The sequence below is a fragment of the Saimiri boliviensis genome, chromosome 12 (genome assembly GCF_048565385.1).
Source record: "Saimiri boliviensis isolate mSaiBol1 chromosome 12, mSaiBol1.pri, whole genome shotgun sequence".
Classification (NCBI taxonomy): Eukaryota; Metazoa; Chordata; class Mammalia; order Primates; family Cebidae; genus Saimiri; species Saimiri boliviensis.
In genome coordinates, this window is record NC_133460.1 from 87824931 (window position 1) to 87840387 (window position 15457).

The 15457-nt window shown below is 40.6% G+C and overlaps 1 protein-coding gene across 5 annotated transcripts in view; it reads right to left on the reverse strand.

The window, feature by feature from the left end:
* NT5C2 (5'-nucleotidase, cytosolic II) overlaps nt 1-15457 on the reverse strand; it is a 177423-nt gene that overhangs the window by 75591 nt on the left and 86375 nt on the right. The window contains exon 1 of one of the 5 annotated variants that reach the window (XM_010333122.3): nt 221-1227. The exons of the other annotated variants lie outside the window; for them this stretch is intronic. Coding sequence (XP_010331424.1) covers nt 221-234 — 14 coding nt within the window. The 5' untranslated portion in view covers nt 235-1227. Of the gene's footprint in view, nt 1-220; nt 1228-15457 lie in introns of those variants that run through there. 5 annotated transcript variants of the gene reach the window in all.

Here is a 15457-nt window from a genome sequence, read left to right on the forward strand (position 1 = left end):
ATTAAGATTACCCATACTCAATGCTGTCTTTCAAAACAACAATAGCAACTTTACAGTAGATTATACATGAAGCACTGTAAGATTTGGGCTGAATTTCTTTCAATCTTTACCTCTACCTCCATTCTTGGACTGGTAGCACTGCATATTAATCTTTTAATTCACTCAGATGACACCTCTTCACTAAGAAAAATGAAAGAGAAAGAATAATAAACTCACTTACCCTTCTTTAGACATTCTCAAAGATCTACTTCCTCTGGATGAGAATACAGGATCAACAAACAAGCTTCACTGATCTCTTGAGAACTGTGGCTCATTTGTTAAAGCACAGAGAACTCAGGCCCTGAGAGGCCCAACAAATTTGGGCACAATGCCGAACCCTAACTAGGCAATATCTCAGTGACCAACATCCTCAGCTTTAAATACTTGAAAACTTAAGAACAATTTCGAGACTACGAAAAATAACTAATGGCCCGAACTGTTTAAATAAGGTTGGCCAGTTAAGGAACGAGACAGTCCAAATGGCAAGTTCCCATAAGAGACAGGAATCGTTACTGGCAAACACAGAAAAAGCAAATTTACCCCACTAATGAGGCCCTCCAACATTACGCAAACAATGTGAGCTTCACAGAATCGGGCAGCCCTGGTCGGTCAAAATCATTTTTAATTTACTCTGTGGGCAAGAAATACAGGATAAATAATTTTATGTTTTAATTATTAGTTTAGTTATTTCCTCCCTCAGAAAATGAACAATGTGAATTACAAGAGAGGGAAGTATGTGCCAATCATATTACAGGAGGAACCTAAAGTATTTCCACAGTGAGGTGTGTTTTTTTTGTTTTTTTTTCTTCTGATTTCATTAACTGCTTTTAAAGAAAACATCTGTGTTCACAAGTATTTCACTTAATCATCTGAAAATTTCAGCTCATGTGAAAATATATTTACAGACCTCTGGTATATGGAGGATAAAACCAGAACTTTCTAAAAACATCTCAGAGCAAACTGAGCTTTGAAAAAAATTTTTCTGACATTCCTGCCTCCTGAACAATACAATGCATAGGGATTATGCAACAGGGGAAGAAATAAATATGTCAGCTAAAGTCTAAGAACGTTGAGATGGCAAATAAATCCTCCTAGTGGTGATTCAAATTTAAAATAAAATACATATACCTTAAAGAACTACTACTTGAATTAAAGCTTAAAATTTTAAAAAGCTTTAGCCTTTTAAATATTACCTAAATATCTTACCATAGAAGTTTCTATTAGTTATTAAAATGTTTAAATATTACTAAGTAATTAGAAGCACTACTAAATACTATAAATTCAAAATAAAATTTAGGGATTAAAAAAAGACTTTAAGGGCCGGGCACGGTGGCTCAAGCCTGTAATCCCAGCACTTTGGGAGGCCAAGGCAGGTGGATCATGAGGTCAAGAGATCGAGACCATCCTGGTCAACATGGTGAAACCCCGTCTCTACTAAAAACACAAAAAATTAGCTGGGCATGGTGGCACGTTCCTGTAATCCCAGCTACTCCGGAGGCTGAGGCAGGAGAATTGCCTGAACCCAGGAGGCAGAGGTTGCAGTGAGCCGAGATCGTGCCACTGCACTCCAGCCTGGGTAACAAGAGCAAAACTCCGTCTCAAAAAAAAAAAAAAAAAAAAAAAGACTTTAAGGTAGAAAAAATAAAAAATAAAAAAACCCCACACAATTGATTTCAGTTGATTTAGAAAAGCAGTATGGTGTAATGGAAAAAGAATGGGTACTAGAAGAACTAGGCTTAAATTCCAGCTCCTCCACTTTCTAGCTTTGAAAACTTGAATAAGTTACTTAACCTAAGCCTGAGCTTTTTTTTTGAAACAAAGTCTCGCTCTGTCACCCAGGCTGGAGTACAGTGGCACGATCTCGGCTCAGTGCAACCTCCGCCTCTCAGGTTCAAGCAATTCCCTGCCTCAGCCTCCCGAGTACTGGGATTACAGGGGCCCACGACCACGTCCGGCTAATTTTTTTGTATTTGCAGTAGAGACAAGTGTTCACCATCTTGGCAAGGCTGATCTTGAACTCCTGACCTCGTGATCTACCTACCTCGGCCTCCCAAAATGCTGGGATTACAGGCATGAGCAACCACACCCAGCCAAGCCTGAGCGTTTTAATCTATAAAAGGGAAGATAACATCTAGTAGGGATGTTGTCTGTCATTTGTAAACACTCCAAGAACTATTATTTTGGACAGGGGAACAGGAAAAGCAACTGAATTATCAGGCATTGCCTCATTAATATATCTCTTGGGAAATACTTTTTTAAAAAATCTAAATCTCAAGTTATACACAAATACGAAGGATTTCCATTGACTATCCTCAAAGCAAATTCCATAAATACAAGAATACAAATTGAATATGGAAAAGTGATCTAATCCTTAAGGGTGCCAACTTCCCATAAATTCCCTAGATTTTCAGCTTGTGTTATCACAGCTCAGTGTGGTGGAAATAAATGTAATTACTATTTTAAGACTTCACTACTGGCAAGGAGAAAGGAAAACAAAAATTCTCACTTGAACCAAGGGTACACACTTACTAGAACCTCCTGTGCAAAAGGTAAGGCATTGTCTAAAGATGATTAGCTCTTTCTAACTCCATATACATATTCAACAAATATTTACTAAATGTCTCTGTGCCAGGTACCAGTAACACAAAGATAAACTTGGCAGTCCTTGATTTTAAGAAGCTCAAAGTCTAGTGAGGTCTATTCAAAAGCAGTTATAAAGTAGTATGTTAATAGTAGTATCAGAGATATGCACAACAGAGAGGGACATATATATCCCTTTTGGCTGAGTCTTATTGAAAGATAGGGGCCGGGCACAGTGGCTCCCGCCTGTAATCCCAAACTTTGGGAGGCTGAAGCGGTGGATTACGAGGTCAGGATATTCAGACTATCCTCACCAACATGGTGAAACCCCATCTCTACTAAAAATACAAAAATTAGTCGGGCATGGTGGTACATGCCTGTAATCCCAGATACTCGGGAGGCTAAGGCAGGAGAATTGTTTGAACCAGAGAGTCAGCAGTTGTAGAGAGCTAAGATCTCACCACTGCACTCCAGCCTGGCAATAAAGGGAGACTCCAGCTCCAAAAATAAATAAATAAATAAAAGGATGAGATATTGTTTCCTAAAACTGACACTGTGCTAAGCTCTTTTCTTTATTGCCTCATCTAATCTTTGTAATAACTCTACGAGGTAGAAGTTATTCCAGTTTGAAAGATGACAAAGTTAAAGTTTACAAAAATTAAATGCTGTGATTCTAAAGAAATGGAACAATCCAAAATGCTAACCCTAGGACCAAGCTCTTAATCACCAGGTTAAATGTATTAGCAGCAGGCTAAGAGGAAAAGAAGGGGTCTCCAACAGAAGAGGAACCATGAACATAAAGCAAAATGACATAAACATCATAATATGTGAATAAAAACAAAGCAATGAGCCTGGGACATCAAGGCTGCAATGAGCCATGATCACTCCACTTCACTCCAGCCTGGGTGACAGAGCAAGACCTAGTCTCAATAAATAAATAAATAAATAAAAATTAAAAAAAAAAAAAAAACAGTTGAGTTGGCAGAACACAGAATCTACGGAAGGGAATTGCTCAACACAAAAGTGGGAAGAAAAAGATCAGGCTTAGAGAGGCTTACCAGGGTTAGAATTTATCCTGTTGCATGCTTGATGTGGTATCACTAAAAGTTCTAAGCAGGATTATAACATGACTTAAAAAATGAATTTGGCCAGGTGTTTTGGTTCACACCTGCAGTCCCAGTGACTCAGGAGGCTAAACTGGGAAGATTATTTGAGGCCAAGAGTTTGAGACCAGCATGCGCAATATACAAGATCCTGTCTCTATTAAAAAAAAAAAAAAATTTTTTTTTTTGAGACATAATCTCACTCTGTCTCCAGGCTGGAGTGCGGTGGCATGATCTCAGCTCACTGCACCCTCTGCCTCCCCAGTTCAAGCAATTCTCTTGCTTCAGCCTCCCAAGTAGCTGGGAGGATAGGTGCACACTACTGCACCCAGCTAATTTTTGTATTTTTTTTTTAATTTTTGTATTTTTAGTAGAGACAGGGTTTCACCTTGTTGGCCAGGATGGTTTCAATCTCTTCACCTTGAAATCCACCCACCTTGGCCTCCCAAAGTGCTGGGATTACAGGCATGAGCCACTGTGCCCAGCCAAAAAATTTTTAAAATTAGTCAGGGATGGTGGCATGCACCTGTAGTCCCAGCTACTTGGGAGGTAGAGGTGTGAGGATTACTTGAGCCCAAAGTAACCACAGTGGGTTATGATCATGTCACTATATTCCACCCTTAGCAACAGAATGAGACTCCATCTCTTGGAAAAAAAAAAAAAAAAATACAATCAAAGTCCTCAGCAAAAATAAAAATAAAAAATTTGAGAGGGACAAGGCTGAAGGCAGGGAGACCTACACGGGGATACTGCCGTAATCTAGGACAGTGATATCAAGGGCCTGGACTAAGGCAATACTACCACAAATGGAAAGGCCAGAATCTAGAATTAGATTCATTTTAAAGTATGCATGTGTGTTGCTTAAATAAGATATTAAAATTTGGACATAATGACTATATTATTCCTCACTTATTGGGTCTACGGTAGTCATATTCAGAAATAATTCCTAATAGATATGGTAACAAAGTTCTCTTTTAAAAAGCTTTCAAAAGGAGGTGCTTGGAAATAAGAATGTAAGTCAGTTCTTACAACTCTTTTTTTTTTTTTTTTTTGAGACGGAGTTTCGCTCTTGTTACCCAGGCTGGAGTGCAATGGCGCGATCTCGGCTCACCGCAACCTCCGCCTCCTGGGTTCAGGCAATTCTCCTGCCTCAGCCTCCTGAGTAGCTAGGATTATAGGCACGCGCCACCATGCCCAGCTAATTCTTTGTATTTTTAGTAGAGACGGGGTTTCACCATGTTGACCAGGTTGGTCTCGATCTCTCGACCTTGTGATCCACCCGCCTCGGCCTCCCAAAGTGCTGGGATTACAGGCTTGAGCCACCGTGCCTGGCAGTTCTTACAATTCTTACACCAAAGTTCACTAAGATTTAAATGTTTAACATACAACGGGAAACTGCACAAAGTGACACAGGAGTTTTGAAAAAAACATTCCAAAATGAAATGCTGAAACAAACAAACAAAAATTATGTAAATCAAAATTTTTGAATGTGATTAATAGATTTCACAACAGATGAGACCCAATGGAAAAGAGAATTAGTGAACTGTAAGTCAGGAAAAACTTTCCAGAATGTGACATGGAGGAAAAAAAAAGGATGGAAAATACAAAAGGATAAGACAAGAAAGGACACCATTCCTAATCTACCATATGCTTATTAGAGTTCAGAAGGAAAGGAGAAATGGGGCAGAACAATATATGAAAATATAATGACAGAAAATTTTACAAAACTGATTAAATTCAAGCATAAAATCAAGAGGGCCAATGAATCCCAAGCAGGAAAAATAAAAAAGAAATGGAAAGTTCATTACCTAGCAACTTTGGGAGGCATATGGGTGGGAATGACACTTCTGATATGTCTTTTGCATAATTTTGACTTTTTTTTTTTGAGATGGAGTTTCGCTCTCGTTACCCAGGCTGGAGTGCAATGGCGCGATCTCGGCTCACCACAACCTCCATCTCCTGGGTTCAAGCAATTCTCCTGCCTCAGCCTCCCGAGTAGCTGGGACTATAGGCGTGCGCCACCATGCCCAGCTAATTTTTGTATTTTTAGTAGAGACGGGGTTTCACCATGTTGACCAGGATGCCCGATCTCTTGACCTTGTGTGATCCACCTGTCTTGGCCTCCCAAAGTGCTGGGACTATAGGCATGAGCCACGGCACCCGGCCAATTTTGACCTTTAAATGTATATTACCTCTTATATATATTATATATAATAATGCTACAACATAGGATATATTACTATGAAATAATATTACATTATTATGTTAAATTATTTTAGAAATTAAATCAATAAGAATGAAAAAGAAAAAACACTTAACTGAAAGCAACACACGATCCTAATTATTCTGAATACAAATACCCTAACCACACTGTAGAGAAAAAAAGCAAGAAAGAACTAACCCAAGTAAATAAAAAACACAACATCTGACTATAAGCCTTTAGTCTTTGGTAGGGTAAGGTAAGAAAGTAGAAGAATAGCAAACAAATCCTGAACTCTTTTTAGCTTTGTTTATTATGGTATGAATTAATTAACTGAAGCAATTTTAGATTAAGCAAGTGAAATATGCTGATGATGTCACGAGCCAGAGCTTTCACTGTGGAACAAGGGATATACAAAAATGGAATGGGAGTGAACAAGAAGGAAATTTAGTTGGATGGACTAGAGTTAGACGTAATGCTGTGAACTCATGATTTCTACAATACATTTAAAAATGCATATCCAGTGAAAATATGCTCCACAAATAAAGGTAAAGACATCTTTAGAACATGCCACTCAACATCAGTGGAATACACATTCTTGTCGAAAGCATATAGATTATTGAAGATAGACCACAGAGTAGCCCATAAACCAAGCCAGAGTAAATTTAAAAGGACTAAAATCATGCAAAATCAATGAAATGAAAGTATAAATCAATGACAAAAGAAAATTTGGGGCGGGCATGGTGGCTCAGACCTGTAATCCCAGCACTTTGGGAGGCCAAGGCGGGCAGATCACGAGATCATGAGTTCGAGACCAGCCTGCCTAACACGGTGAAACCTCATCTCTACTAAAAATATGAAAATTAGCCAGACGTGGTGGCAGGCGCCTGTAATCCCAGCTATTTGGGAGGCTGAGGGGGAGAATCATTTGAACCAGGAGGCGAAGGGTGCAGTGAGCCAAGATCATGCCTTTGTACTCCAGGCAGAGTGACAGAGTGAGACTCCATCTCCAAAAAAAAATGTGTTTTTATGCTATCAGTATATATCTTTCTTTGGTAGTGATGTTTTATTAAATCTTTTAACCATTTCTTAACTGGGTTATTTTCATATTGTTACATTTTAAAAGTTCTTTATATAGTCCAGATCTAAGTCCTTCATCAAATTTTTTTCAGTCTATAGCTGCTTTATATATAATAACTAAAAACTTAAAAAAACCGAAATCTGCACTGGGTGCAGTGGCTCACGCCTATAATCCCAGCACTCTGTGAGGCCAAGGCAGGCAGATCAGTTGAGGTCAGGAATTCAAGACTAGCTTGGCCAAAATAGTAAGACCTTGTCTCTACTAAAAATACAAAAAAATTAGCTGGGTATGGTGGCAAGTGCCTGTAATCCCAGCTACTCAGGAGCCTGAGACACAAGGATTGCTTGAACCTGGGAGGTTGCAGCGAGCTGAGATTGCACCGAACTGAGATTGCACCACTGTACTCCAGCCTGGGTGACAGAGTGACACTGTCTTAAAAAACATTTTTAATCAAAAAAATAATTAAAAACTCACATTAGCCAGGCATGGTGGCTCTTGCTTAAGTCCCAGCACTTTGGGAGTCCAAGACAGGAGAAATGTTTGAAGCCAGGAGTTCCAGACCAGCCTGGCCATCATAGTGAGACCCCATCTCTATAAATTTTTTTTTAAAAAAAAAGCTATGTGTGGTGCTGTGCTCCTGTAGTTCTAGCTACTTGGAAGGCTGAATTGGGAGCATCACTAGAGAGCAGGAGGAGGCTGAGGCTGTAGTGAGCTATGATTGTGCCACCGTACTCCATCCTGGGCAACAGACTGAGACCAGGTCTCTAAAAAACAATATTTTAGTATTAAAAATAACCTAAATGTCCACCAATAGAAAATGAATGATGAAATAAACTGTAGTATACCGATAAAATAGAATGACACACAGGAACTAAAAAGAACAAATTACAGCCAAGCATGGTGGCTCCTGTCTGTGTTCCCAACACTTTAGGAGGTTGAGGCGGGCGATCACCCAAAGTTGGGACCAACCTCACGAACATGGAGAAACCCCGTCTCTACTAAAAATACAAAATTAGCCAGATATAGTGATGCATGCCTGTAATCCCAGCTACTCAGGAGGCTGAGGCAGGAGAATTGCTTGAACCTGGAAGGCAGAGGTTACAGTGAGCCAAGATCACGCCACTGTACTCCAGCCAGGACAACAAAAGCGAAACTCCGTCCCAAAAAAAAATAACAAATTACTGATAAAAAAAAAAACAAAAAACATGAATGAATCTCGCTCTTAGAAATTATAATTAATGTCGGGTGCGGTGGCTCACGCCTATAATCCCAGCACTTTTGGAGGCCGAGGTGGGTGGATCACGAGGTCAAGAGATCGAGACCATCCTGGTCAACAAGGTGAAACCCCATCTCTACTAAAAATACAAAAATTAGCTGGGCATAGTGGCGCGCACCTGTAGTCCCAGCTACTCAGGAGGCTGAGGCAGGAGAATTGCTTGAACCCAGGAGGCGGAGGTTGTAGTGAGCCGAGATCACACCATTGCACTCCAGCCTTGGTAACAAGAGCGAAACTCCGTCTCAAAAAAAAAAAATTACAATTAATAACAGAAGCCATGCCCTTTAATGTGAAATATATATACTATTTAAATGTAAATATAAATAATACTTCCTCAACCTAAGCTTCTTCTTATACTAGTCCAATAAATCTTAGATCTGCTTTCCTTCTTTCTCTTCCATGCCACCAATACCACCATTTTTCTTCTTAATTTTACTGTTAGATATGCCGTTTTGGGAAGAAGTATAGAGGGAACAGTAGCAAAGGGAGCATGCTTTAGGATTCAATACATCATTTTGAACAATAAAGTTTAGAGACTCTGTACACCATAAAGTGGTATCACCGCACATTATAAAGGAATTCATGTGTCATAAGAAAAGGTGTCACTGTGAGAATTTATTTTGTTTTTGTTTTTTAAGTGACAGAGTCAGGCCAGGAGCAGTGGCTCACGCCTCTAATCCTAGCACTTTGGGAGACAAAGGCAGGCGGATTGCCTGAGCTCAGGAGTTCGAGACCAGCCTGGGCAACACAGTGAAACCCTGTCTCTACTAAAATGCAAAAGAAATTAGCCAGGCATGGCAGCGTGCACCTGTAGTCCCAGCTACTCGGGAGGCTGAGGCAGGATAATTGCTTGAACCCAAGAGGCGGAGGTTGCAGTGAAATGAGATCACGACACTGCACTCCAGCCTGGGCAACAGAGTGAGACTCCATCTCTTTAAAAAAAAAAAAAAAAGGTTGGGGGTGGGGAGGCTCGCTCTATTTCCCAAGCTAGAGTGTGGTAGCATGGTACACAGCTCACTGTAACCTCAAACTCCTGGGCTCAAGAAATCCAACTGCCTCAGCCAGGTGCAGTGGCTCACGCCTCTAATTCCAGCACTTTGGGAGGCTGAGGCAGGGTGGATCACCTGAGGTCAGGAGTTCAAGACCAGCCTGGCCAAAATGGTGAAATCCCATCTCTACTAAAATTACAAAATTAGCTGGGCATGGTGGTGCATGCCTGTAATCCCAGCTACTTGGGAGGCTGAGGCAGGAGAATCACTTGAACTTGGAAGGTGGAGGTTACAGTGAGCCGAGACTGCACCATTGCACTCTAGCCGAAACAAGAGCAAAACTCCATCTCAAAAAAAAAAAAGGAAAAAAAGAAATCCACTGCCTCAGCATCCCCAGTGGCTGGGATTACAGGTACGTACTACCACTTGCAGCACTTTTGTTTTGTTTTGTTTTGTAGAAACAGGGTCTTACTATGTTGCCAAGGTGGTCGATCTCAAACTCTTGGCCTGAAGTGATCCTCCTGCCTTAGACTTCCAAGATATTTTTTTTTTTTTTTTTTTTTTTTTTGAGACGGAGTTTCACTCTTGTTGCCCAGGCTGGAGTGCAATGGCATGATATCAGCTCACACCACAACCTCCACCTCCCAGGTTCAAGCGATTCTCCTGCCTCAGCTTCCCAAATAGCTGGGATTATTGGCATGTGCTACCACATTGGGCTAATTTTGTATTTTTAGTAAAGACAGGATTTCTCTATGTTGGTCAGGCTGGTCTCAAATTCCCGGCCTCAAGTGATCCACCTGCCTTGGCCTCCCAAAGTGCTGGGATTATAGGCATGAGCCACAGTGCCCTGCCTACCCAAGAGAATTTTTTAAGTTAAACTTTTAAATTTGGAGAAATTATAGATTCACATGCATTTGAGTAAGAAATGATACAGCGATTCCATGAACCCTTCCCCCAGGGTTCCCCAACCTTGTGTATATAGCACAATAACACAACAAAGAAATTGACATTGATACAATTCACAACTTATAGACTTCATCAGTTTTACATGCACTCTGTGTATGTGTAGATTAACATATCTATCACTAGAGCTGAGATACAGAACAGTTTCCTCATCAGGTATTCCTTGTGCTGCCCTTTTATAGGTACACCCACCTTCTCCCTCCACCCATCCCAATCTCTATCCCCTAGCAACCATTAATTTGTTCTCAATCTCAGTAATTGTCATTTCAAGAATGCGGCCGGGCGCGGTGGCTCAAGCCTGTAATCCCGGCACTTTGGGAGGCCGAGGCGGGTGGATCACAAGGTCGAGAGATCGAGACCATCCTGGTCAACATGGTGAAACCCCGTCTCTACTAAAAATACAAAAAATTAGCTGGGCATGGTGGCACGTGCCTGTAATCCCAGCTACTCAGGAGGCTGAGGCAGGAGAATTGCCTGAACCCAGGAGGCGGAGGTTGCGGTGAGCCGAGATCGCGCCATTGCACTCCAGCCTGGGTAACAAGAGCGAAACTCCGTCTCAAAAAAAAAAAAAAAAGAATGCTACAGAAATGGAACCACACAAGAGTGTAACCTGTTCAGATTGGCTTTACTAACTCAGCATAATTTTCTTGAGATATATCAAAGCTGTTGCATGTATCAACAGTTCACTTTTTACTGCTAAATAGAATTCCATACAAATAATTTTGGGAGGAAAATAAATAAGCTGAAAAAAATCTTATCCATTCCTGAATTCTTACTTGTCATTGGTTAAGAACATGAAACATGAGTAAAAGCATTAGAATGATTTTTTTTTAACCTGCAGTTTTTTTTTTTCTTTTTTCTTTAGTTTCTAGAGACAGGGTTTTGCTGTGTCACCAGGCTAGAGTGCAGTGGCACAAACAAAACTCACTGCAACCTCACACTCCGGAGTTCATGTGATCTTCCTGCCCCAGCCTCCCGAGTAGCTACGACAACAGGCGCACAGCAACATAGCTGGCTAATTTTTTTACTTTTTGTAGAGGCAGGGTCTCCTTATGTTCCCAAGCTGGTCTCAAATTCCTGGCCTCAAGTCATCTTCCCATATTGGTCTCCCAAAGTGCTAGTATTACAGGTGTAAGCTACACACCCAGCCACAGTTTTGATGCTCTACTTCACTCTTCTTATTCTGACAAGATATATTCCATACACACACACACACACACACACACACATTTTTTGAGACAAAGTCTCACTCTGTTGCCCAGGGTCTTCTGGGTTCAAGCGATTCTCCTGCCTCAGCCTCCCAAGTAGCTGGGATTACAGGCACCCGCCACCATGCCCAGCTAATTTTTGTATTCCCAGTAGAGATGGGGTTTCACCATGTTGGCCAGGCTGGTCTGGAACTCCTGACCTCAGGCGATCTGCCCGCCTCAGCCTCCCAAAGTGCTAGGATTACAGGTATGAAACATGCGCCTGGCCCCATATGTATATTACTTAAGGAACATGGCTCTTCAGCATTCCAGAGGACCTGTATTTTCCTCATAATTTTCAATTTACAAAGTGGCTACTGAAATTTTAACAATTATCCACTTACGGATAGATGGATTTTTTTTTTTTTTTTGAGATGGAGTCTTGCTCTGTTGCCAGGTTGGAGTGCAGTGGCACGATCTAGGCTCACTGCAACCTCCACCTCCAGGGTTTAAGCAATTCTCCTGCCTCAGCCTCCCAAGTAGCTGGGACTACAGATGTGCACCACCACACCCAACTAAATTTTTTTGTTATTTTTAGTAGAGACGGGGTTTTACCATGATGGCCAGGATAGTCTTGAGCTACTGACCTCGTGATCCACCCACCTCAGTCTCCCAAAGTGCTGGGATTACAGGTATGAGCCACCGCACCCAGACCAAGTATTTGAACCAATACTAAAATGACAGTTTACTCAGCTTGATTAATAACAAAATAAAAAGCTAAATCACATTCATGATATCTGTGATTAAAAGAGAAAGAAATTAAAATTGATCAACTTGGCAGTCTCTATCTGCATATAACCTGACGCCTGCTTTTATATGAGTTTTAAGAAAAAAAAAAAAAATCGGCCAGGCGCGGTGGCTCAAGCCTGTAATCCCAGCACTTTGGGAGGCCGAGGCGGGTGGATCACAAGGTCAAGAGATCGAGACCATCTTGGTCAACATGGTGAAACCCCGTCTCTACTAAAAATACAAAAAAAATAGCTGGGCATGGTGGTGCGTGCCTGTAATCCCAGCTACTCAGGAGGCTGAGGCAGGAGAATTGCCTGAACCCAGGAGGCGGAGGTTGCGGTGAGCCGAGATCGCGCCATTGCACTCCAGCCTGGGTAACAAGAGCGAAACTCCGTCTCAAAAAAAAAAAAAAAGAAAAAAAAAATCATAACGAGTTCCCTTTTTTTGTTTTTGTCTTTGAGACTGTTTCACTCTGTTGCCCAGGCTGGAGTGCAGTGGCACAATCATGGCTCACTGCAGCCTTGACCTCCCAGGCTCAAGCAATCCTCCCACCTTAGACTTCCGAGTAAACAGGACTAGAGGCTCACACCAACATGCCCAGCTAATTTTTGTATTTTTGATAGAGATGGGGTTTTGCCATGTTTCCCAGGCTGGTCTTGAACTTCTGTGCTCCGCCCGCCTGGGTCTCCCAAAGTGTTGGGATTACAGGCGTAAGCCACTGTGCCTGGCCCATCATAAACATTTCTAGATCCAAGCTATAAGTACTACAAAATTACATATACACAAATTCCTTTTCACTCCTTAAATATGTATAAGAAATTTACCTTGATTGTAGAAGAAACTATTATTCAGCAGATTTAAATAAAGACTGATACGGCTGGAAGCCTAAACCGCAACTAAAAAAACAACTTCACATAGATAATTTAAGATAAACATACAAAAGTCTTTAAAGAATTTTAAAGAGAAGGCCAGGCACAGTGGCTCATGCCTGTAACCCCAGCACTTTGGGAGGCCAAGGCGGACAGATCACCTGAGATTGGGAGTTCGAGACCAGCCTAACCAATATGGTGAAATTTAAAAAAAAAAAAAAAAAATTTTTTTTAAGAATTTTAAAGAAAAAAATCATTCCAAGATCTTCTAAAATAATTTAAGATAAATATACAAAAGTCTTTAAAGAATTTTAAAGAGAAAATCATTCCAAGATCTTCTAAAATAAGGTCAAAGACTGGTTAACAAATATTCACAAGCCTAGTAACTTACCAAATTTCAGTTCAGTATGATAAAACCACTGCTAAATCCATAAGCTGTGTTCATAAAGAAAAAAGCCAATTCATTGTCCTACAGAAATTCTGTTGTATTGTAATCATCAGAACTTTACAAACGTAAAACTAAATACCTGACTTCTGTATCCTGGGCACAGTCAATGTAGAGAGCAAATGAAGAACCTAATTGTTCCATTCTTGGATTGGTAAATATAAATTCTTATCTGCAGTGATAACTAAAAGACTCTAGTATTAAACAAAAACTATTTAAGAGATAATTTTCTAAGCTGCCTCTTTGAGGTCACTACAACATCTGAGCAGCTCAGCTTGTCTTCTAACCATACAGCAAAACACATTCCACTGAAAGGTTTGGCCTGATGACTATCCTCAGCACAGGAAACTAAACCACCATAAGGAAATGAAGGAGGAACAACAGTCATACATTCTGAAGGCCAGTTTCTTAATAATGATACATGACTGTCATCTCTAAAATTCAGAAGACTGATATTAAGCAAGAGAAAAGCTGGAAGTTGGATATTATTTACTTAACTAAGAATATTTAGCTTCTTCTAAAGCATCACATACAATGTATACTTTGTGATAATGTTCAGTATAGCCTACCTTAACCAATGACAAATAACCAATTCAAATAAATGTCTTTAATGAAAAGCCTTGGAAACAGAATATTCTACAAATTGACCTAACTAGAACACTAAAATAAATTTCTTCTAAATGGTTTCTATTTAAAATTTTTAATTAATGAAAGCAAATACTGTCAGGAGATATAAGTTTGATGATTATATAATGATGAGTACAGATAATAATAATCTATTGTATACCTCAAAATTGCAAAGGGAGTAGATTTTAAACGTTCTCATCACAAAATGATAAATGTTAAGAAGTAATACATGTTAATTGGCCTGATTTATACATTCCATATCATGTCAATGTTTAAAAAGATATATACATATATAATGTTTTTATTGTTCTAAAAGCACAATGGTGGTTCACACCTGTAATCCCAGCACTTTGGAAAGCCAAGGCAGGAGGATCACTTTAGAACAAGAGTTTGAGTCAGCCTGGACAACATAGCAAGACCTTGTCTCTACAAAAAAAATACAAGAATTAGCCAAGTGTGGTGGTACAGGCCTGCAGTCCTAGGTATTCGGGAGGCTGAAGCAGGAGGGTCACTTGACCCCAGGAGTTTAAGGCTATAGTGAACCATGATCACACCACTGCACTCCAGCCCAGATGACAGAGGAAGACTCTGTCTCAATAATAATTATTATTATTATTATTTTTTTTTTGAGACAGAGTTTCACTCGTTACCCAGGCTGGAGTACAATGGCGTGATCTCAGCTCACCGCAACCTCCGTCTCCTGGGTTCAAGCAATTCTCCTGCCTCAGCCTCCCGGGTAGCTGGGACTACAGGTGTGCGCCACCATGCCCAGCTAATTTTTGTATTTTTAGTAGAGATGGGGTTTCACCATGTTGACCAGGATGGTCTTGATCTCTTGACCTCATGATTCACCTGCCTTGACCTCCCAAAGAGCTGGGATTATAGGCGCGAGCCTCCGCACCCGGCCTATTATAATAATTTTAAAGCAAATACTTGCAAGAGTCCAAGAACCCAAATTTTCTACATTAAAATTTTTTTTCGGGCTGGGTGTGATGGCTCACATCTGTAATCCCAGCACTTTTAGAGGCCAAGGCAGGAGGATTGCCTGCAGTCAGGAGTTCAAAACTAGCCTGGCAACAGAGTGAGATCCTATCTCTAGAACAAATTTTTAAAAATCACCAAGCACTGTGGTACACACCTGTAGTCCCAGCTACTGGGGAGGCTGTGACAGGAGGATTGCATAAGCCCAGGAGTTTGAGGTTACCATGAGCTATGATCACACCACTGCATTCCAGCCTGGGCAACAGAATGAGACCTTGCCTCTTTAAATAAATAAACATAGATAAAAAAATTTTTTTTCGATGACCTA